We start from the raw sequence: 24,271 nt of genomic DNA, 5'->3' as shown, positions 1-24,271 counted from the left end.
CAATATTACAGCAGACTGGCAAAATACCAGTCACTGCAAAGCACACAGACTGTCAGGAACAAAACCAGGAACAGAGCACAAGCCAATCTCACTCCCCACAGTCCTTTGTGCACAAAAGTAGCTTTAGAAAGCTGTATTTCTAGTCGTTCTGATTAGGAAATCTGATAGCTTGTGCCATGAACTTCTCCCAAAAAAAAGGCTGCAATAGGTGACAGGGGAAAGCAAACAGGCCTGCACCTTTCCTAGGATCTGCTTGCAGGCCTGTTACACTCAGTGGCACAGGTAAAACGAGCTGTACAACCTCTGTACCCTTTTTATCACAACGCCCTACACTATCCTTTCCTGCTAGCACTTGGCAGCAACAACAAAGAAATTAGGCCAAAGACAAATGCTGAGTTCTACAGTGTTGCTGATGCCTGAAACAAGTCTCCCTAGCTTCCCTTCATGCTTTCTCCTTCCTCAAATCCACCTTGTGTACTTGAGGTGCTGCCCACTGGCTTTTGTCCATTATCTGCCCAAGGCACCTGTTTGCTCTCTACTGACTGTGTGTCCTTGTTCTCCAAAGGACTTGATGGACCGTGATAGAGGGTGCTGGAAAGCTCCTGTCCTGTGAATTGAAATGCACCTGGGTCAGTGGTTTCCAACATTTCTCAATATTTGCATCCTTAACATTTTTCCAGTGCTCATGTGAGCCCTGTCTGGAAATGCCATTTGCTCAGACACTGCATAGTAAATACAGACTTGCTTTCCTTAATCACCTCCCACAGACCAGCTGTCCTCAGGCAGCCTCATTTGTTGTCTTTGTAAAAGAGGCATCAGTGATCCCCAAAGCATGACTTCAGCTCAGATCACCATTTGTGGATTTCTCACAGACTTTCCCTGTGGTACTGAGAGCTGAAAGAAGATCCCCTGACATAAAGGAGAATACCCAAGTGTGCCATTTAAATTCCAGGAATTTCAACTCTTCCCTGGATGGAGAATGACAATGTTTCAGGTTAACATGAAAGGCTGAATTTATAGAAATATTTTGGTATAGTTGAGTTTTCCTGCCTGTGGAAAATTAACCTTCTTATCCAATAGAATGTGGTTTGGGTCATGGCAGTGAGCAGATGTGTATAATCTCCTGCATGTGGAGAATTTCCATAACATCAGCATTAGCAAGAAGTAAATAGGGAAAAAACCCTGAATGGAAACAAATGGAAGACTGACATGGCTGTGTTCCACAAAGTACGTTCTGCAGCTGCATCGCTGCTCTGGAACAAAGGGGAATATAATTATTGTTGTTTTACTTTCAATTCCCATTAGCAAAGCAAAAGCAAATAAAAGTGGTTATTTCTGCAGGGGAGAGCTGGCAGAGGTCACACAGGGAAATCATGAGGAGACTTTCTTAAGTCCAAGTAGCTCATGCACCCAAAGAAAAATCTATCAGTAAAATTCACCATTCACACTCTGTTCCTGCAGGGCTGAGTCAGGCTTCTCAGATGCCCTGAGGATAAGGCTCAGCCACACCTGCTGGGGTAGGGCAGGACTTGGCTGCTCTTACTGTCAGCCAAGCCAGAAGTGAGAATTGCTTTTGGGGACACAGCTACTTTTGTCATGCTGGCCTCCACTCCCACTGTGCTTCCTGCTTCCAGGGAAAGCAAGGCCTGCCATGGTCCTTTCCTGTAGCCAAAGGTTTCTAGGTTCACTTGTGGGGCTGAGATCATTTGCCATATAGGCAGATACTCAACCATACACTACTTGCCTCAGTTTGTTGTTTCCTCCTTATTTATGACAGCAAGAAATGAAGCTTCTCATTCTGTCTCCTTTCTTCCTTGAATTTTTGAGTTCTTTGGCCAGAGACTTGCATCACTTATTTGCTTGCAAAAATAATCACTGTGGATAGAGAAAAATAAATTAACAACAATTGAGGAGGAGAGATAAAACAAGATCCAAGGTGCAGGATGGATGCCACCAACCTGTGTATAGTGGAAAAGTGTCAGTCAGTGGAAATTTGCAGCATCCTTCTACTACAACTTAATCCATCTTTTTCAGTTCAACCAACCCACACAGCTGCAAGGGGGATTTCCTCTTCCTCTCATTCCTGGAGCATGTTAATACTCATGGCCAATAACAATATGAACCACCAACAAAAGACCATGCTTTTTGTCATTAATATGATCTTTAATAAATGGAATAATGCACCATTTTTACAGCAAGCCTTTTCTCTCAGGCCTAAAGAATAGCCTTTTAAATGTTCTTATCCAATGTCTCTGTATCAATACAATCTCTTTATTTAGGTTTATATATAACAAAGCAATTCTTACAAGTATTCATAGAAAACTCTGTAGTGGCTTTAACAATGTCAGCTTTCATAGTGGCATCCACAGATGATTAAAAACCAAAAATTAGCTTTTTATTTCATACTCACACTGTTCCATGAAACACAACTTATACAGCATAGCAAGGGTATTGCGCAGCTTATACAAAAGAAATAACTGAAAGCAATTATTTATAAATTCATACATGATATTTCCTCAGTCATTTGAGAGGAAAACCAAAAATACCCGTTAACAAAAGGGTTCTGATGAGACTCCATATTCTAGGATTTCTCCCCCTCTTCCCCCAGAAAAGCTCGCTCAGAAAGTAATGCTCTCTTTACAGTCTTTCATAAGGAAAATGGCAGTTTCATATCTTCTTACTTCAGCCTTTACAGAAGACCAAACCCTAAAAATTCATTCTTGCCATGTTTATTTTCCTCTTATACTGCATTTGGGGGGGAAAATAATCAACAGCGATTGTAAAACATTATTCCAGCTTATATAAATGTGAATAGAGCACGCTTTCCTCTAGAGACAAAAAGCAGACAAGAAACATATACATACAAACCATTTTAAATACGTTTCAACAGTGTGAAAGAGAGAGAAGAGTCACCAATCAGGAAATTCAAAAGTGACAAATGAGTCAGCTCATCAGGACTTGCCTGTTTGTTCTCGTGACTTCTTACAAACTACAAAGACCAGAAACATTAACTATTTTCTGAATAAACAAGACTGAAGTGTGAAACTTCATGATACAGTTCTGAAGCACAAAAAAGAAAGTGAATCAAGTGCTCTAGAAATAAACTTCACACATGTTTTCTGTCTTAAAAACAAGTGAATGGGCTACAAAAGTGGAGGTTTGGGAGACCTTGGAACTAGAAAGTTATAAAGGCTAATTATTTCTGCTTTAAAATAGTTACCAGGTGAGGTGCTGTGCCTGATGGACACACTCCAGTGATACATCTGCAGAAGCCTGTAAGGACTGGGAAGAAATCCTTCCTTCCTGTGCTGTGGAAGCATGTGTATGCATTGAAGTTGACCAACTGAACGACTTGCAAATTCAAACAATTGCTGATGAAAACAGCAATAGGCTTTGAAAAATGGCTGATGATTACTCTAAGAATTAGCATAACTCCAACTAGTTCCTGCTTATTATGCACATGTGTATATTAAACCACAGTGAAATAAACAGAAATGGCCATAAGAAGTAACTTGTATTAATAATGCACTGCTAACACGGACCTGCATGGAGCCCAGATGAACATTAAAGGGCCTTGGTGTAAATGAGGATTTATCTTGAACCCTTCCACTCCCACTCCCCCAGTGCAGTTCCACTTCCTGACAATGCCACAGCTGCCCTGTGCTGAGCCAGCTCCACAGCCTGAATCCCCCATCAGCAACACCCAGCAAGGCTCAGGAGCCAGGGCTGCCCCTGCATCCCCACATTCCACACCAGCTTTCCTAGGGCTAATCCTCCCCAGAAACCTTTAACAGCACAGCCAGCAGAACCCACCCCTCCTCTGCCCACTGTCAAAGGCAGACTCCTGCTGGATTCCAAGAGCACTGGGCTCAGCCATGAGCCCTGGAGGTGCCCATTCCCTCAGGAACACAGGTGCTGAACATAACATCCGTTCGCATTTGCAGGAGCACAAATCTGTTCTTGCAGAAATGGAAGTTCTGCCCCCAATTTTACTTGGTACAGAAGAATCCCCAAATGAGAAAACTGATTTGTTACTCTTTCATGTCAAAACTGAACCTACTTGGGGGATGGGTGAGATCAAAAAGGGATGTATTTCTATAGCTACAGTTTCATATGACAATACAGAAGCCTAAAATGCAATTTGATTTAATGGACTAAAACACTATGTTTAAATGGCAACCACACATATAACTATAGCTACTACCTAAAAAAGCCTTGTAAAAATTATCACGTTTTAAGTGTTTTGGGTTATTTTTTGATCTTTGAGAGAGGTATCTTAAATTACTCAGCTTCAGATAAAGCTTGTCATGTGCATTCCCAGGCTTTTCTCTTTCTCTCTCTCTCTCATAAATCCATTCCACCCAAACAATCAGTGACAAGTCTATCACAGGAGATCCTGAACAACTGGACTGTGTGTCACAGTCTGATCCCAGCTTTACTGTGATGCACTACAGACAATTTTAAAATGACATATGAAAAAACCCCCCCACATTATACTTTCTACCAGTGCTACCATCTGATGCTGTAACTCACAGAATTTAATCCTGGAACTGACACACAACATACATATGCATCTAAATACACACAGAATTTACATAAAAATATATATATCTGGCTGCACTGCAATATGTATAGTTTTTTCACTGAAGAAAGGCTTGAGGTTGAACAAAAATTAGTAAGCATGTTTTAAAAAGAAGGTTAATATAGTTACCTGTTAAAATGGGTACTGGGAGACGAGACAGAGAAGTTCAAATAATCCCAATTTATGCAAAATATTGTTGTCCAGTCTATGATCTTTCAAAGACTGATCAATCCAATTTCATTTTACTTTGATGAGCTGCTAAAAATCTTCCAGTTAGACATCAGGTCATTTATATGCTACTGTGCTTGGCAATTATTTTTATGGCTTAAACCCAGCCTATTTCAGCAATGGGACCAGCCATCATTTTTATACAAGTAAAAACTACACCATAATTCATTTCTAATGTATAGATAAATTATGTCAATTTTAAAATTCACCCTAATTAGGCAAGAAATGTCCACAGTAACATTTCAATGGAAGAATGGTTGAGAACTTTTGTATTTTTCATTTAAAGAAAATAACGATCTGAACATCGACACAGTAATGTTGTATTAGTGAATATTTTTTAACATTTAAAAATGGACTATCATAAGAGCAAAATGCACTGAACACTGGAACTAGGGCATATACAATGTATACATATATATTTTTAAGTAAGTATTCATTACTATTAAGTTTGGGGCCAATAATTTATTCCATACAATTAAAGAACTTCCTTATTCTCCTCTCTGAGGCAGGTAGAATTCCAGATTTCTTTTAGAGAAAGCTGACAGGTAGGAGGATGTGAACTTTCTGAACATATTTATGAGGTGGGAGTTTTTTGTTGCTTGTTTCCTGAAAATTGCCAGCATCTATCTTGCAATGTTTTGTGCCCAGTGCACCGAAAAAAAATCAAAATGTGTTGCCTTTGAAAATCAGGTAATTTTCTATATGAGAACTAGAGACAAACGAGTGGCACCAAGAAAGCAAAACAAGAACGCAAATGTTGTTTCTGAAAATATTCTAATTATGATACTATCAGATGGTTTTCTTTTAAATTAGGAATACCTTTACTTTAGCTGTGCAGTGTAAGTGCATCTTGGAGTTTCAAGAAAGGCCTTGGTAATACTAACTGGCTAGTATCTCATACTGTAAAGCATTATAAGCAAATTCAGGGAAGTGTTGCAGATAATCTGACCTGTAAATAGCAATTTTAGAAGACTATGAGGCATGTCTGTTCAAAGGGTTAGAATTCAAAAAAACACGTTATGTTGGTATCTCTATTACAGGAAACAGAACAAGGGACAATGCATTAACCTAAACAACTCTCCTGCCTTCTGCTAGTAAACCATTTTCTATACCCAGCAAGATGTTAGATTTTGTCTTATACAGACAAACATCAAAACTGTTTGCTCCATCATTTTACTTGAATTCTCCATTATAAATTACGTAACAAGTATTCTACTATTGCCTATTTGACAGTGGTACAATTAATAGGTATTTACACTACCATTCTATTTTAATTTTGCTGTATTTATCTTGTCTGCAATATACATGAGAAATTGATAGAAAATTATCAACTTTCATAACTTTCCTTTTTTTGAAAATCGAATAAGCAAAATCATAACTCACAAGGAATCACATTTGTTTTCCTTGTTTATTGTACAATATCAACCATCCCTGCTTTTGATTTGTAGAATTCTTTCTCTTACATATATTTTGTTTGGTTAAGGACGATTCCCTGCAGCACGAAAATTCAATTTCATTTAACTTACAGAGATAGTATTCTATGGACACTGGATTATGTGCTGTGAGGGAAAAATGGCATTACTAAATTAAACATTAAACCCAAACTTCTAATCTGATTTCATCTAGCTGTGCAGAATTACAGTATTTTGGTACCTACTTTAGAGTTTGCTTTGAGTGACCTTTAAAAAAGAACAGATTTTATCTGTTTAATCTATAGGGTATTTCCTGATAAAATACATTTTTCTATCATGTTACAAATTATATTTACCCATGGTAGATTGCACAGCCAATCTTGCTACTAATTATAATTAATTCCAAAGGCCCTCCAGCAAGTAACAGAAATAGACAAAGGAAAGAAAAGAAGTATTGTTTAAGAATGTTGAAGGAAAACTGCAGAACAATATCTTCATCTGGTATTAAAGTTATTTTGATTGCATTGATCACAAAAAAGCTGGATTTCTTACAAAGGCATGGCCTGCAAAGAAAGGCTAAAAGACTGGTGCAATTCTCTCAGCAGAAAGAAGCAGCAGTCAGAGAAGTAATTTTTCTCTCCCCAGAGTAGTCTGACTTAGAGTCTTAAATATTGTTTTCAGCCCACATTCTGAAATGCTGATGGATGATACATGCAAGGCAAAGAAAAGTCATTGGGATAGGAGTGAAGAATCCTCAAGACCACGATCAGTGCTCACCAAAAAACACCACCAAACACTCCAAATGGAGACTCACAGGAGGCCAGAGGAGAAGAGAGCCCAGTGAGCAATATGAATAGAATGCCAGAAATTCTGATTCAGGTCTTGAAACCCAGCTGAGCAACTGGCAGGTTTTCAACATCTGGGATGTGAGACTGCAGCAGATGGGAAGCCAGAGAGTGAATTAAAAGTCAAACCAGAAGAAGGCTGTGTTTTTAAAAAGGGGTGATATAACTGTATTATACAGGGGGAAAGCATAATTATGCCTCAGAGACAAGAGGTAATATTTGAACTGGTGCTTAAAGAACACAGGGAGCTCAAAATGTGCCTTGTGGCTTGTATTTCTACAACTACACTTACTCAAAGTCTGCATTTATAGTGCTATCTCTTGGAGATATCTAGGAGAATCTAAGAAATGTTAAGAAGTGTTACAACAGAAAATCATAGCAATCAAGAACAAGCAAGGAATTTGGGGAACAGCAAGAATCAATCAGATGTAAGCAAGGCATGTATTAGATTAGCTGTATCAGCAGATAGAGAAGAACAGGGTTGGCAAAGTTTACCTCAGGGGGAAAAAATGGTAAAATGGCAAGGAAACAAATGAGCTTAAAAGCAGAGAGCATCTGCTTCAGTCAGCTGAAAGGAGACAGGCTGGGGGAGGCAATTGTTTGCTGCCAGTATCCTGCCACAGGAGTCTGGCAGGCTGACTGAATTGATTTTCTTTCTTTGAACATCACCAGTTTTCAGATGAAGTGATAAATCTTTGCTTGTTACCAAAGACTGATACATCTTTTTATATCCAAATAGTTTTTACTGAAGGGTTTTCAATTGGAAAGAATGCTTCTCAGGTGGAAGGCTGTTTCTTAGGTGGAAGGAGGTTCTAACTAATAAGAAAATTATTTTCTTTCAGTAGACAGTAAAACCAATAATTCCAAAAAAATGAAGGGTTTACTTGATATAGTGAATAAACAATTTATCTCAATACATATTACATTCACATTCACTGACAGCTAAAATCAATGTGCATACAAACTGAAAGAAGGGACTAAGCAGAGGGGAAAAAAAAATCCCCAACCCTCCCCCACAAACACCCATGATTTTTAAAAGCATGCAATAAACTTTAACAAGATGAATGAGGGCCTCTAAGAACTCTGAAGGGAGGACGAGTTTCAACTCAACTTGGCAACAACAATCAATTAGGATGCACCTACCTGCATAAGTAATCAGGCTCATTTTTACCCCATCCTGTCTGTAAGGAGGTAAATCAGGAAAGACTTGTGACTCATCACCAAGCTGTTTTGTGCCAAGTAAGATCGATGTTTTTTTTCTCTGTGTAAACAAAATACGTTCACAACCCATCTTCACTCAAGCTTTTAAAGTATGACAATTACTAATATTTCTGAATAAAATGTATTTTTTCAATGTACATCATTAGTGATCTAAATAAGGTTTTACATAAATACAGGGGGTGAAACTGCACACAAAATAAAATGGAAAAAATGGTTGACACTGTCTCCTTACATTTGTTCAACATTTTGTTACTCAGCTTCACAGGCTGGCATCTACTACTATAAAGGAAACACATTTTGATTAGGGAGGATCAAAAGAAAGGTACGGAGCTCAGATTTTTTTTTTGTTCCTTTTTTAAAGCCCTTTCAAGTTGGGGAAGATTCATGCATTGTCACCTCTGAGCACAATGTGATATTGGCAGCTGCTTCAAGCTGGCTACAATGTGCAAAGTTCACTGTCATGACCGGCTGACTGCTCAACTGTCAAGGAAAAATTAACAAATACAAAAATGGGAACATGTGGCAGTTTTAGAAACACACTTTTCAATAAAGCCTACTGTGAACTATAGACTATTGCACATATCAACATGACACAAGGAAAATAAGGGGTTCAAAAGAGAATACACTTTGTAACATAGAAATATACAGACTAGCTTGTGCACAGAAATCAAAACATGGTTACAAGACACCACTGCAGTCAAACCTGTCTTATAGTCTGCTTATGTTCTTAGTGACCTTAAGAAACTGGTCCAAACTGATTATCAGCAATACTTTTTTTTGTTACTTTTTTTTAAAAAAATATTTTGAGACCACATCTTTGATACACATATATATATTCCGTGGTCAAAACAGACAGACTTAACTTTAGCGATACTAAATAAAAGTGCAAAAACGTTCAAAAATTAAAACAAAATAAAAAAATATGGAAGCATAAGCTAAAAATTTTCTGCATAGCTGAAATCTATTTAAAGCGAGTCCTTGGTAGGGGTTGCTGACAGGAGGAGAAAGCAGTTTTTTAAAATGTCTTCTGCACGTTTTTTTCAAATAACGCAAAACAAAGGTCGGCTTTTGAAGCACTTCACAGGCAGTTCACCCCTGCGTCCTTAGAGACCATGGTAGTGGCAGTGCCCCCCTCTGCAAGGTACACAGCAGTGCTGGATTTGGGGGGCACTGCCTGCTCGCTGCCGTTGTTGTTGACCTCGCAGTGCAGCGGCTCCGTGGAGATGACCCACGTGGACGGACGCCACCGCTTGAGCGAGTACGGAGTTTTCACACGTTTCTTGATCTTCTCTCCTGAGCCTGATTTGCCATCCTGTGAGGAGTCACCTACTGAAGGGGAAAAAACCAAACCAAAACAAGAAAACAGAACAGAAAATAGTATTATGAAGAAGGCGAGATTAGACTGGAGTCCAGGGTTGTTACTTATGTGAAACAGAAACTAAAGAACAAAATCTATAAACACAGAAGCAACTGTGGGGCAGAGGCATGACAGGTCTATCCACTACAACAGCTGCCACTAAAACAAGGGCTTAGATTCTATTCTCTGTCAGAAATTACTTCAGTGAAGTAATTTATGTTACCTGGAGTGCACATTGGCATCAAATGGGAGAATCAGCATTTGACATTTGAGGGGCTTTTGCAATCATAATATCTTATATTACCTGCAATGGGAGGTACAAAAGAACATTGCTACTACAGGACAGCAAAGGCTAAAACTTAAATAGTGCACTGTTAGCTCCCCTAATCCTACTCCACCTGGCAAAGCATTTCACCTGAAAACAAAACAGTCCATTCTCTGTTAAGACATTAAGTCAGGATTTGGAATGCTGGGTTGCAAAACTGGCAGAACCAACTTTAACTGTGATAAAACTTCAGCAGTCAAAATCTGATTGTTAAAAAAACTTTACACAACCCCTTCTTGTAACTTAAACTTCAATTAAAGAAAGTCACTGCAATAATATTTTTCTTTATCTTGGTAAGATTTCAACTCACATCAACATGTTAAGACAAAAATTAAAGTTTCTTACTTAAAAGGAAGGCTTAAATATTCCACTGCTGAATATTAAACTACATTTCTTGAAAGATATGTTCTTGTTTGGTTTTAAACCTTTTATTTCCAAAGATGCCTGGCATCCCAGTTTACTCCACTACTATCACAGCATCTTCCTAAACATAGTCATGAGATTTGCAAGCACCTTTCAAGACTACAATGACTTCTGGAAATATATTTTCTTTAAAATGCACACCAGGATATCTTTCCAATAGCTCAAACAGGCTCAAATCCAGGGGATGCATCTAATTTAACTATAACTACATGATTACATTTTTACTGTAAAAAGGAGAGCCCCATTGTAACCTCTTAGACTTCTGGCCATAAAACTCTCCAGGAAGTTATTCTGAAATAAACTATTAAAATCAATTCCTTCTCTAATTACATGGATTAATATTTATGTACATGGCAAACTGATGAAGAATTGCTCTAACTGTTGGAGCTAGGACAGCAAAAGAGAAATGCCTGACTGGCCATTTAGGCTGGGCTAATACAGTAATATCAATTGCTTTAAAATCATGAAGCATATAAATAGTTACTATAATAAATTATTTTAATCAATGCATCTTAGAGACAGCTACTCTTGAAAGAATGAGGAAAAGTAAGGAAAAAAAGGTGTAAGGTGCCCCTGCAGGAAAAAAAGGACACTTTTTCAATATGCTTTGCAGCTACCAAAGGTAGGAGCCTTGCAAGGAATAATGAAAGTTAACCTAGAGACAGAGTGGATGGGTTAAAAAGAGACAGATTTATTCTGTGTATATGGGAGGATGATAGTGATCTAATATTCTGGAAATGATGGAGACAGGACTTTATCAAAAAGACAGAAGTTGTGCTGAGGGAAATTACATTTATATGAGATCTAATGAGTATGCTTTGAGGAGAAATGGGAGACAGAAATAATTTCTCTCCAAGCAGATATATGCAGTTATTAGGTAGAGAGGTGTCAGGGAACCCGTTCAGCCCTGCAGGCACTTACACTGCATACTACTGCTATCCAAACTACTTGTGGCTGACAGATCCAGCGAATTAGGCCTCTGTGCTCTTCTGCTCTGGGTCTGCCCAGGATTTCTCACTACACTCTGGATACTGGCTGCAGCAGTGTCTGGACAGGGATTACTGTTGTTGTTGTTGGCGTTCGTTCGCCCGTTGTCCAGCGGCCGCTCCCTCCTGTCCACCAGGCGGTCCAGGACACCTTCATCGTGGCCCACCTGCTGCTCCCGCCTCAGCAGGGGCTCGTGCTCATCGGGACTGGAGTTGATATTCAGCCGACTGTCCTCGCCACTGAACTGGTTCTGAAGCATTTCCTGGGCCCTCTGCGCTACCGAGCTGCTGCTCTGGCCAGAGGGCACCGTGCCGTTGGCATACTGGGCTGTGCCAGCGTGAGAGTTCATGCCGTGGCTCCTCCCGGCCACTCCGTTCATGGTCACCGTCACCACGTGAGGCTCTGCAGCATTGATTGTGTTCATCTTGGCTACGCCTGTTTCCACTTGCTTCAAGTTTGATTTGTGCTTGCCACCGAATTTTAACCGTGGCTCCTTGGTTGAATTTTTGGTGTTTAGAGGGAGGCTAGTGGGCCTCTTCGGAAGGTTCTGCTGCTTGGGTAGAGGATAGACCTGAGCAGCTGGGACATCCGGAATCAAACACGCCTGACCGTTGGTAGCTTGTGTGAAGTCCTGCTGCCCTGTCACCTCTACTGCAAGTTTTATCAGTGGGTAAAGCAAGCTGGAACTAGTGCTGCTCAGTGGATCTGGCCCACTAAACTGCTTAAGTGAATGTTCCATCAGATTCTCATCAGAGCTTTCTTTCAGGTTCTTATCCACTTCTTTTGGATCCAATTTATTTGTCTCCAAGTCCTCCTCTGTTAGCTGCAGACAAACAGGGGTGGGCCCACCCGGCTGCATGACATTTGTAGTGTGTAAGTTTGTTTCATCCGAGTAAGGCATTTCGGATATGGTGGTCATGCCAGTGCTGGGAGTGAGGCCAGCTGTATTGGTGGTGGACAAAGTGGTGACACTTGTCTCGGGACTAGGGATGCGAGCTTGTGCTTGCTGCCGCTCGTAGTTAATGGAATTTCTATTCTTTTCCCCTGAAGTCAATGGTGTAGTGGACATTGAATGTTCAGAAGAAATGTTCTTTACTATGCTGTCAGTGTGGTGGATTGAATCTTCAATGTAGGAAGAGGAAGAATAATCTGGATATGGCCTTATCTTTGACACACGTCTATGATGCGACAGATTCCTTTAAGAAAAAAGAGGTATTAAGATCATATGTGTAAAAATCACCTCATACTATAATGCCTCTCATTTAAGAGAGCTGAGCTGTTTATTTTCATGCATAAACTAAGGATAGACACTGTACAAACTGAGGTATTTCAGCAACTTCCTTGAAAAGAAAATTGGTTTTACTAGGGCAAAATTTCATCATGGATGTTATTTCCTAGGAGAACAGTAACGTTCTATTTGTCCAATATGCTGTTTGTCCAGTTGGCAAAGTACTGCTACGGTTCTACTCTAGATGCAGAGAAGTGATGCTGAAGAAGGTCAACAAAACCCAACAGACTAAATCAAGAAAGTGATTCTGGGAAAACGTCACAAGGTCCTAACCCATAAAAACTCTACTATTTTGACAATTCAGGTATTTTATGATTTGAACATAATATTTTTTTCATGACAATGAACAGTGTCATATACAGCAACATTATTCTTCTCTCAAATCTGGATTTCTAGAGTATATTATTAAGCACTAAAGTCAGCTCTGCAAATTGTCATTCCCTCTGGATCATATATAAGCAGAGAACACGCAGCACTTCTCTTGCTGAGGTCAGAAGAACAACAACTTAAACAATGGACCTGCACTTTGTTAACTGAAAAACTAGAGGTTTGAGACTTGGTAATTTCCTGAACTCACACTGACTGCAAATTCACAGTTTTTAGCAGAACACTTTAAACAGAAGTTTGATGCATCATTTAGCAAGTGTACTTAAAGACAATTCACTTTGTCACTTTCCATCATGGCAAGCCTGCTGAGACAGTTTGCCTAAGCTGAGTTTAAAAGGCCCCTCTGTGAGAAATACAGTTGTATACATAAAAGGTGCCTGAATTCTGGGGACACACAGGAGATCTTAAGAGCACAAACAATTGGGATTATGTGATGCAATACCCATATGCAGACTAGGTCATGTAAGACACATCACTGAATGGGTGCAGCAAGCTGTAGCTTCTGTCCTGGAGTGAGCTGAGCACTGCATTGGGCATTTCCTGCTGACTAAACCCAAATGTGCTCTCCTCTTACCTCTCATTTTGCATGGCAGTTGACATAGGATTGACTGTTGGACTAACTGATTTATTTCTCTCCCAAATCATCATGAGCTCTGCCATTCTCTCCTCAGCACACTGTGCTGTTAGTCGAGCTTCTGCATCTTGATCCCAACAGTCTTCAATTGTTTCTTTAAGTGACCTCACAGCCTGCCAGGAGACAAAACCCCTTTTAGTTATTTTACCTTTATACTGGGCTTCTAATTTACTGTTTTATGGCAGCATTCTGCATGCCTGGAAACAGTCACAAGCTGGTGAAAGAGAGAAACAGAAGAAACACAATTTCATTCAAAGCTAATTTAACCTATTACTAGCAATGTGCAATTTAAAATTATCACACCTCACATACAGACATCAACTGGGAAGACACTTAGCAAAAGCTACATTCACCCATGTCCATACAGCCTACAGCCAGCCCTCTGATGGATGCATGCTCTGCTCACTCTCCTTGCCTTTTGAGAGCTGTGTCTAAGGATTGCTGATACTGGAAATGCTGCCATGGTTATTCTCACAGTTCTGCTAATGGTCACTGCCTTGCTCCCCTGCACTGTATGCAAGTAACAGCTGTGCTCACTTCATCATCCTTGTCTTCCTGTTCACCACAGTGACATCCAAATGTCTTGTATCAATGAGTTTGTCTGCGCCATGGGAGGAGATTTTTGTTGCACTTGTTTTACAGGTGGAGAAACAGAAACACACACGTGCTCCTGGCATCACACTGTGGGATGAGCTGTACAGTCAGGATTAGAGCTCAAGACCTCCAAAACGTGCTGCCATATGTTCAGGGAACTGGAGAGGAAACGACTGACATTATGAGCACTGAACACTCCTGTCTGCACTCTATCTGGAGGACAAAAGCCAGGCAGACATTTATGGGCCCCTGCTGCCAGCCTATGGCCATGGAGAGGATCTGGTCTACCAGCACAGCTCACATCTACAGCCCAGCTTTAACCTCTCCAGCACTGAGGACTGTGCAGAGTCCCAGCTGGGCACTAAGGCATTCAGTGAGTCTGCTGACTGTCTGTGTGCCAGAACTGCCTTGTGCCCTGCTGGCAGTGGAAGCCGGGACCAGCTCTGAGTAGGACCCAAGAGCTCCTCGCCCACGGAGTGAGCTCCTGGCATGGCTTGCATCTGGCAAGCACTGCTGCTTGGGGATGCAGCTCTGGCTGCACAGGTGGGGATGAGCTCCCCCACAAGCAAACCTTTCATCTCCCTCCCCACAGCAGATAACAGGGCATAAGCCAATACCCTCCCCTCAGCTGAGGCACATGAGTCAGGGCACTGGATCCATTTTCTCTCCCACAATAAAATGCCTTCATTCAGCTTTTAGGACTTGATTTTGTCACCATTCAGACTAAATCAGTGGATATCCTAATCTCCTGCCTTTCCTCTTTGCAAGACTTTTCAACCAGTGTTTAATTGAATACTGTCTGTCCTGTAGCAGATCCTTTCCTTTGGTGTGTTAAGGATCATTAAAGGACACAGTAGTGACTGTACAGAGAGTTATCAACACTGGAGTTCTTCAGCATCACATTTACCACAATTATGTGTTTTCTATTAATTTCAGGTTGAAAGACAACTATCTTAAAATGAACTATTTACAAGTACCAGCACTCATCAAAAAGACAGAAGGGACCAGAAATTAGCATTATTCTATTATTCTGTTAATATCCTTCACTGCTGACCTTGAAGTCAAGCGTGGCCCCACTTTGGCAAGTGAGACAAGAATATAGTAACATCTCAACACAGCTTAAAGCCTTTGAATTATTTTATGTACATCCTCTGCTCAGGTTGTTGCTTTATACTATGAAAAACAGTACTGCTAATCAAGGTCTGTAACAACATCGATGCTTCCAGAAGCAGACTAAGACTGCATAGGTAATCACAAATGAGGATTCCAAATCTTTTGAGTACCTTAATTATGTGATTAAAAAAGAAAGCATTATTTTTTATTTATATTTCTCAAAGGAAAAGGACAAATGCATTTGTTTCAAAGATGAATTTGCATGAAGGTATTACAACCCAACATAACAGCAGAGCTTTAAATAATGGAATAAAGTCTTTTATCCCATGTATTAGATACAGGAGGTTAGGATGCGGGTCCAGAGTGAGGTTATCTAGAGCTTAATTTTCTACACTATCTGCCCTAGAGTGCTCATTCAGATATTATCCTAGACTGGCATAGGGTGGAGGAAGTTGTTTGACCCCTGTGATTATTATTCTTTTCTCTTAAAGCAATGGTGTAGATCAATTCTTAGAGCTGGAGTTATCACCATTTTGATTATACAGAAAAAAAAATTAGTAACACCACAAAGAATGTGCTAGGCATTTTAAATATGGGGATCATCTAATAATGCTGGAGTCTATCAGCTTGCTAGAACATAATTAACATTTAAAATTGCAGTCTGCAAAACAAAACAAACCTTGAACTGTTTCAGTATTAACTGTCTTCAGAAACAGCTGTCAAGCTTGGTTCTTCCAACACCACATTTGCCATCATGGCTATAGTTAAAACAGCTGTTGTTTGATTTCCTATATAGTTTGGGCACTGATTTCTCTTTTTTCCTCTTCCCCCTTTGCCCCGGAGACTGGGTGGCCAAAAGTGTGTAAGAAAAGCACCTCTCTTGGAAGCTCTCAGCTGGGTTACAACATGTTTTACTGCAGTGCACCACTGCAGGCTATGCTCCTCTCTGAAAGCAGGCTCCTACCTATTCACACCAGGTGAGGCCTTGGGCCCCTCCTTGTCTGCACAGTAGCTACAAACTTATCAACCACCAAAGCCTCTGAAGATTGAAGGGCATCATTCAATATGGGAATAACAAGAAGTATCTTTCTAAATAACAGCCAAACATGGCATTTTCAGATTTGCAATTCAGCTGTGTTACCTTGTATCAGGTGGAATCCAGTCACTGTTTGCACTGCACTTTGCTTGTAATAAGACAAACAGCCCCCTCTAAGCCAAGGGGATTCACACTGCCTGAACTTTGCTGCAGATGAAAGCAAGCACAGGCTCTCACCAGAGTTCAGATGACTTGCTCTAACTTGTTGGCCCACAGCAGCAAGGTTCTAAGCCATAGCTGCACTCACTCAAAACAACAAGCAATGTTATAATGTTTATAGTCTTGAAAAAAAAATAATTGCAGATCAAATGAAGCCATATAAAATCTTTTATGTAGTTAAAATGAAATTATTTCTAGAAGCTTTAGCCTCTGAAAATCTTGAGGTCTATAAAAGTTCAAAAAAGTTTATTACAATGTTTACCAATTTTAGTTTTGGAAGAGTATATTGATGTTTTCACCAGCTATTTAGTTGATATCCTAGTTCAGTTTTATTGGTTTATAAGATGTCAAAAGTCAAAAAATGGCTTTGTGTTTCTCATTCAGCACACAGAGAACACATGGGCACTTAATGCACAATACTACAGACCATGTCTAAAATTAACGTAACAGGTTATCTTCGGTAATCACACTGCAGCATGCAGCAACAACAACAGTAGTATTTTTCCTTAAAAGAAATCTGGCTTTCATGTCAATAACTTTTAAAAACTGAATTCAATATTTAAGAAGTCCATGCAGAAACAGCTCTCAATCCTTAAATACTAACAAAGAGGAAAAAAACCCAAACCCTAAAAAATTGCTTTTAAGAAATGAGTACACCCTAAAGCTGGTTAAATCACTGTTTCTTTGAAAATATTCTCTCTCACCAGGCTGTTCTCCTTCCATGCTTCAGGGAATTTTGGTCTTTGCTTCTCTCTAGACACCAAGACTTGCATATCTTCAAAAGTGGGATGGTTTCCGACTTCAGTCTGGAAAGCCATCTGGTACTCTGGCACAGATTCCCCTGTTAGCAAAAGAAAGAAAGGAAAAAAAAATCAATCACAGATTAAAAGGCAGAGCAAAGGCTTTCAGTTGATGAAAGGCATTATCAAAGTTGCTGTCTATCGAGATGTTCCCCACTTTCCCCAAAGTCTAACTTCCAAAAAAAGCTGAATTAACTGCAAATGAATTAAGTGCTGTTCAGCAACCTTTCAAAGGATAGCATCCTGAGACTGTGCTGGTTCAGTGGCACGTTTGGAATGTCTTGGAGCCTGAAGATGACACTGACTTTCTGTGAAACACCACTGACTGATGATGTTCACTTCATTTGGGAGGAAGCCCAGCAGGATTACAAGCCTCTGCACACAAACTACAGCTGTTGACTGCAGAGAGTATGCTGAATTTCAGATCCATTCTATATGCTGGAGCTTGGGCAGAAGATGGTGCATGTGCACAATCTCACACGTAAATTTTAAGTCTACTTCCTTTTTGTTTATGTTACAGGTAGGGAGGATTTCCCTAAATTTTCAATGTCCTATCATAAACAAAAGTACAACTGACTAAAGGCTACATTAAGTCATAGCATTTTTTTATGGTGAAAAGTCTGAAAGACACTTCAAGCACTTCTATCAGTTCTCAGAACTGGAAACACTGCCTTTGCCATCAGCCTAACTCTCAGTGTTTTTAAACTCTGGACAGTAATAATAACAACAACAGTAACACTCACATGGCAGCTAGCAAGAGGCCTGCGAACCGCCGGAACAGGTCATACCGAGCCTTTGGGCAGGAGCCACACCTTGCCCCCAGACTCACCGTCCTGACAAGCACCACCTCGAACACTAGATGGCACCGACTCAATGGCAGAAGCAACGGAGGGAACCGCTTCCCTTCTCCACTTACAAAAGCTCGGGATCAGGAGTGGCTTTGGGTGCTGGTGCCACTTCCTACTGTTACGGTTTTCTGCAGTTCTTGTTCTTACCTGGGAAGAGGTCTGTACATCTCATGAATATCTCCCAGTAGATCAGGCCCAGAGCATACATATCTACTTGTTTCAAAGCAGATTCACAGTCCCTCAAGTTCACTGCTCCTTCAAGCACTTCTGGGGCCATATAGCGGATTGTACCAACCTGGGGAAACATCACATCAAAGCTTCACATCAGGAAGGAACTTCCAAATTCAATTAAGTTTTTTAGTGCCCTATTCTGCTTGGTATTCTCTACAATTAAGGAAAACACAGCTCCTTCCTAATCAATGTCCTCAGTTTCTAGATTCTTACCAGTCCAGTCATAACAAAACCTTTCCCCTACTCTGCCACTGTTTTGTATGTACCAAACAAAATTATTTTGTCCCTTACTTAATGTTCTCAAATGAAATACGATATAGCTGAAGTAGTTTCTTTTTCCAAATTGCTCTGTTAAACACCAAGGTATGTATGATAACGGAAGAGGATCCTGCTGAATAGGAACTTGTTCTCTATTCCTGGACTGTCAGCAAGGTGCCACCCTACAACTCCCAGAGTCAAAGTTTATTAACAGTCTTGGAAGATACCTATTCATTTTCACTAGGACATGTGTTGGATTAGAGCACTTACTCATCAGTACTTGTAGGACAGTATTTTGTCAAAGAACTATTTCCCATCCCTGCATTTTAACCAGCAGTTTCCCTGTTTCTTTGATCAGTATGGAAATATCTAGATGGAGCTCTTCTGCACTAGGTATTTTCAATTTAGCACTTGCTTTCTAGAGGGGAGTGATTAGCACTGTGTAGCATGTTCTTTGAATGACATATGAAGTTTTTCTGTAAAAGCACAGATAACTACACTGAACTATTAGGCACTCTTTACTTAAAACACTCACTGTATTTCAGTAGCCTGTCTTAGATGTCAAAGAGAAGATGCAGAATGTGGTATGTCACCATTTCAGAAAAATTAACACCAAAACCAAAGGAACCTGTACGTGGCAACCAAACTTACCTTGTGTCTTCTCATATCTCACACAGAAACTTCAATCTGCCAATCTATCACCTTTCAAAATGGCAAGTTTGTGATGAGTATTTTGAAAATAAAACCAGTTTCTTCCTGTAGAGGCTTCAGCCCCTTCTCACCCATACTGCAGTCATTCCCATTACAGAAATTGTATCCCATGAACATTCATCCAACCATTGTACTCACCTCACTAATGGCTGCATTGTCTTCCTCACCGGGTCGTACCAGTCTGTTCCCAGTCAGTTTCATGGAGAGCCCAAAGTCACTGATGACACACGTGCCATCGTTCTTCACCAGCACGTTACGGCTGTTCAAGTCACGATGGGATATTGCAGGTTTGTAATGCTCTGTTTGGACACACACAAGTGCTTTTACCATTTCAGCAATTCTACTGTTTGGCAAAATGAGAGAACTTCGTTATGTCTGCTCAGCTAGTATGAAAAGAGAATCACCTTACTTTTTAGAAAGCTAATGTTTTTGTTTCTTTACAATGAGCTCCAGAGGAAGCCATCTAGAGAAAACTGACTGGCACCCAGAGTTTCACTGTATCTATATGATATATTAGGCTACTGCCCTACACAGTTCTAATGTTCACCAACACTCTTCTTCCCAAGGGGTATTTCAGCACGACTTTGGCTGTGGAGACACTGTACACCTAAACATAGACCTGCTGCCACAGCCCTAACAGCCATTGCAAATACTCGCTGTCACTTCCACACTCCTGTGTCAAATGCAGCACCAATTATTTACATTACAACTGGAATTATCATTGGCACTTATTCAGAAGGTATGCAGACAAAATTATTCCAGAGAGTCTGAACATGTTCATCTTGCAACAGATCTGACCTTTTCCAAAGAATAATCTCAGTTGTTCTGAATTTTTATTTATTTTGTTAGTAAAGCAGTCAGCAGTACAGAACTCGTTTTAGTGTGGAATTTATTCTATGTGTTGCTTCCTATGTATTTATTTTATGTGTTTCTTCCTAGCATTCACAGACTGTGGCTGTCTCTCCTTTATGATGGAAAGCTTACACATTTTCGGTTGCTAATGCACACACCTGTCTGCACATCTCAAAATGATCAAGTTAAGATGATAGCTGCAGTTTCAATGGCACACAGGAATCCCGATTTGGGTATTTTCAGCACTTTTAATAGCATCTTTAGGTGTCATTCTTTGCTAGTGCTCATGCTTAACATTTGAGATAGTTTGAAATTTTCATCCAAACATTAGCACCTTAATGCAGATATAATGAAACCAGCCTTTTATTTACTGCCAAAACCCTAACATTTCAGTGCCAGGCCATATTCTGCAGCCTGATATATCTCAGAATATCTACTTTATAATTATGATACTTCAGCTGCTGAAATAGTGAGTGCAGCATGCACGCAGACATAGATCCCAATCAATACACTGTCACAGCCAGGATTCTAATAAAGTACTAGAAAATCTAGCAGTATTGTTTGTACACAGCAAAGACTAGGCCCAAACTTTCAAACAAAAATCCAGAGACATGATAAATAAAACTACAGTGGGGTTAGAATATTTAATTTGATAGCATACGGTTCACATACAAACTAAAAATTGCTTTGGTGATTTCTGAACTGCAAAAACAGACAACACCTCATCTGTTTACCCTCTGCCAGAGAGACAGGCAGTGCTTCAGCTCCTCAGTAATCTGTTGCCATGATACAGCAGCACTGCACAGCTCTGTCTCCTCCTGCCTCTCCCACCTCAGACCCAGGGCTGTCACACAAGGGCCACAGAGCCACAGCACTGTTCCCAAGGAGGGAACAGAGCAGAAGTTCTGAGCAATCTTTATTTGCATTCATCAATTCCTGCTCACAGTAGGATAAAAGAAAGACTGGAATCTATGGCTTGACAGAAATAAGAATATACTGAGATCTTTGCATCCCTTCCTGGCCTTACCTCCTCGAGGCAGCTCCGTGTGCAGGTACGCCAAGCCCCGCGTTATCGAGTGAGCCAAACGGCAGGAGCTCACCCAGTCACTTGTGTGGAGACTCAAATATTTGCACAAAGAACCCTGAAAAGAACCCCAGAAAAAGACAAAACAAAAACTACAGATTAAAATAATTGTTCAGTAGAATAACTCAAAATCTTTTGGAGACTCAGCTTTATCCACTGCTTCTAAAAGGTATAAACCTGCCACTGCTTGTGTGTTTACCCACATGTTTTAAAACACAATATTTGACTGAAGTTTCTTTCATTCCAGTGCTGCCATTTTGTTTCTCCAAAGTGAAATATGAATTTTATCACAGAATAACAGGGACTGCCTCTAGAAAAAAAGATATTCATTATAAAAGTCTTGTTGTAGAACAGAATAAAGGTAACTGCAGACGTAACAGCTTGGGTTTCTAAAATGTGGGCTTTAGACCATTATCACTTACAGAATACTCAATGTCTCTCACAGGTCTTGCTATAATCTATTTATGTATCAAAACAAAAACACCCCAAAGGCAATTCCAAATAGGAGTGAGTTCACATGCACTGAGGAAACATGGAAAAAAAGAATGTCATGTTCCCCTTCTCTTGAAAGTGAAGTTAGATGTGTAAAATGAGGGATCCTCTAGTGATTTGTCACGAAATCTCTAAGAAAACCAGAAGGAATTGTGTCCGTTATGTTATTGAGATATTCTAGAAACTGAGACTGCTATCCAAAACAAGACTCTGCAAACTGTGACACCTTCAATGCACAGTCCCCAGTGATTATATACTTAGTTTAAACAAACCAAATCCTCCAGCATAAAGTGCAAGTAATCTGCCTAACTAATTTCTAACAGAAATTTCATATTTTTCCTTGTTTTTTACAGTTTTTAAGAAATATAAGTCCTCTTATTAGCTTCCAAATGTCATCAGCTTAGTTTTTTTTCTTGGCTTAGTGGGTTGAGATTCCAACCCATTCTAACGGAGGCCACAGGACTGTTGTCATGAGGTGACTGGGAAATATTCACTGTATTAAACCAGCTTCAAGATCTTTCTGCTGCAGAGCCTGCCCACCACCAGATGTTTTTTAAGCGAGCTGAAGTCTGTGCCTTTATGCTTTTAGTGAAGTTAAATGATAACCAGGAAACATTTTAGCCAAGATTTAGAGAGAGATATATTTGTATTTAAGGCTATCTTGTCAGATCCATGAGTTACACGTTAAATTGGGGATATTTGTTCTGACTATAATTTTTATGAAAGATGATATTTTTAACAATCAGAGATTCCATTTGTGTTTCAGAACAATTTTTCTGTTGTTCTAAAGGGACAAGAGTGTCTGACTACTGGGATGATAATTCTGTGGCTATTACATATTTCCTGCTATGCCATGCCTCACAACTGACTCCTTTACTGACCTGCTACACCTCAGAGTCCCATCAGAACAGCATGCTGATTGATAAATGCACATATCATTCCTCTAACTTACCTATTTCCTTTGGTCTGAAGGCATGTTTGGATAAAAACACAACCTGGCTCAAACCCATCTGTCTTGCTTCCACCAAGGTAACACCAAGAACAATTTTATGTGTAAAAATGCCCTGGCTTGTGTGTTCTTATTTTCAGGAAGGAAAGTATTATGAGGGAGAATGATGTTTTGGATGGGGAATATTTCATCTGCACATCTTGTATTGGTTAGTCCTTATTGAAATCAGATTTATGGCTCCAGTTTGAACACTGGAATTCCCTTCTAGCAGGGCTGCCACAGCAGGCCTCCTCTTCTGCTGTTAACTCCACATACAACAGAACATCTGCTCACTAAAATACAGATCACACTGTGCATTAATTACACCTGCTGTGCACTTTTTCCAATGACTTCCAAACAACCAGTGGATTGATTTTAGACTAATCTTGCTGTTCTTAATACCACATTGGGAAGGAATCTGATAATATGGAGTCATAAGCTTCATCTGTACATTTAATCAGGTCATTGACAGAGCCTATTTACATAAGCAACAAGACACAATTTTCAATCAAATTAAATTTCAACTGAAAATCCTTTCATTCGAGAAAACAGCAAAACCAGATCACCTGTGAAGTCAGTTATGCTGTGCCCTCCTAGTAGCAGAATACTCACTTGATTTTACTTTAGTTTCATTTTATTACATGAAAACATGCCAGTTTTGTCAGAATCACATGCTTTGCCACTGTCCATCTGGTATGGGCACAACTGACCTTTTTCATGGTCACTTCCAGTTTCTGCAATCTCTTCTTAGATGCCTGTCTTACAAGCTGACATGATAGAGTGTGTTCTCACTTAGAAGTTTCACTTAAGTCACTTTTTATACTTGTGCTTTGCTGCCTTACGTTTGTATATAATGCACAAGTGTGTAAATACATGCCTATGTTTAAGGTATGCATTTACATGGCTGCATTTAACTTGCAATACAAGCATATACACAGAGCCTAAAGAACCCTAAGACAGGCCATCATTACTGCTGTGTAGCACTGTTCTGCTCCTTTTTGCTATTCAAATAAGCAGCTGTTGTCCTACTGCCTAAAAGATCAGGCTTCAGCCATTCCCTTCACACCCTGCAGGAAATGCAAGTTTTCTTACTTGAGACTAAAAAGCTTGTTAAAGAAAATTATTCGATTGAAAAACTAAGGTTCTTTCCCATACACAGGCAAACTCCCCCCCCAAGATAAATTGTGACATCCTTTTTTTGCATTTTTATACATGTATCTCCATATATCTACATATACATATATCTACATATTTTTATATGCATATCTTTTTTTGCATTTTTATACATATATTTTTATACATAAAATCATACATTTTATGATTTTTCAGGAAAGCTATTCATATTTATACTGTGTA

The 24,271-nt window shown here is 39.8% G+C and overlaps 1 protein-coding gene across 1 annotated transcript in view; it reads right to left on the bottom strand.

Annotated features, from left to right (window-relative positions):
* Nucleotides 1-2,142: 2,142 nt before the first annotated feature.
* The window catches only part of BMPR2 (bone morphogenetic protein receptor type 2), a 105,724-nt gene continuing 83,595 nt past the window's right edge, over nt 2,143-24,271 (bottom strand). The window contains exons 7-13 of the mRNA XM_036387212.2: nt 21,379-21,493; nt 19,638-19,798; nt 18,447-18,594; nt 17,356-17,492; nt 13,630-13,802; nt 11,315-12,576; nt 2,143-9,617 (exon numbers count right to left, since the gene is read on the bottom strand). Of these exons, the coding sequence (XP_036243105.1) occupies nt 9,367-9,617; nt 11,315-12,576; nt 13,630-13,802; nt 17,356-17,492; nt 18,447-18,594; nt 19,638-19,798; nt 21,379-21,493 (2,247 nt within the window). The 3' untranslated portion in view covers nt 2,143-9,366. The remainder of the gene's footprint in view (nt 9,618-11,314; nt 12,577-13,629; nt 13,803-17,355; nt 17,493-18,446; nt 18,595-19,637; nt 19,799-21,378; nt 21,494-24,271) is intronic.

Source organism: Molothrus ater, chromosome 7 (assembly GCF_012460135.2).
Source record: "Molothrus ater isolate BHLD 08-10-18 breed brown headed cowbird chromosome 7, BPBGC_Mater_1.1, whole genome shotgun sequence".
Classification (NCBI taxonomy): Eukaryota; Metazoa; Chordata; class Aves; order Passeriformes; family Icteridae; genus Molothrus; species Molothrus ater.
The sequence above is the reverse complement of the archived record's forward strand: the minus strand, read 5'-3'. Positions and strand labels throughout refer to the sequence as shown.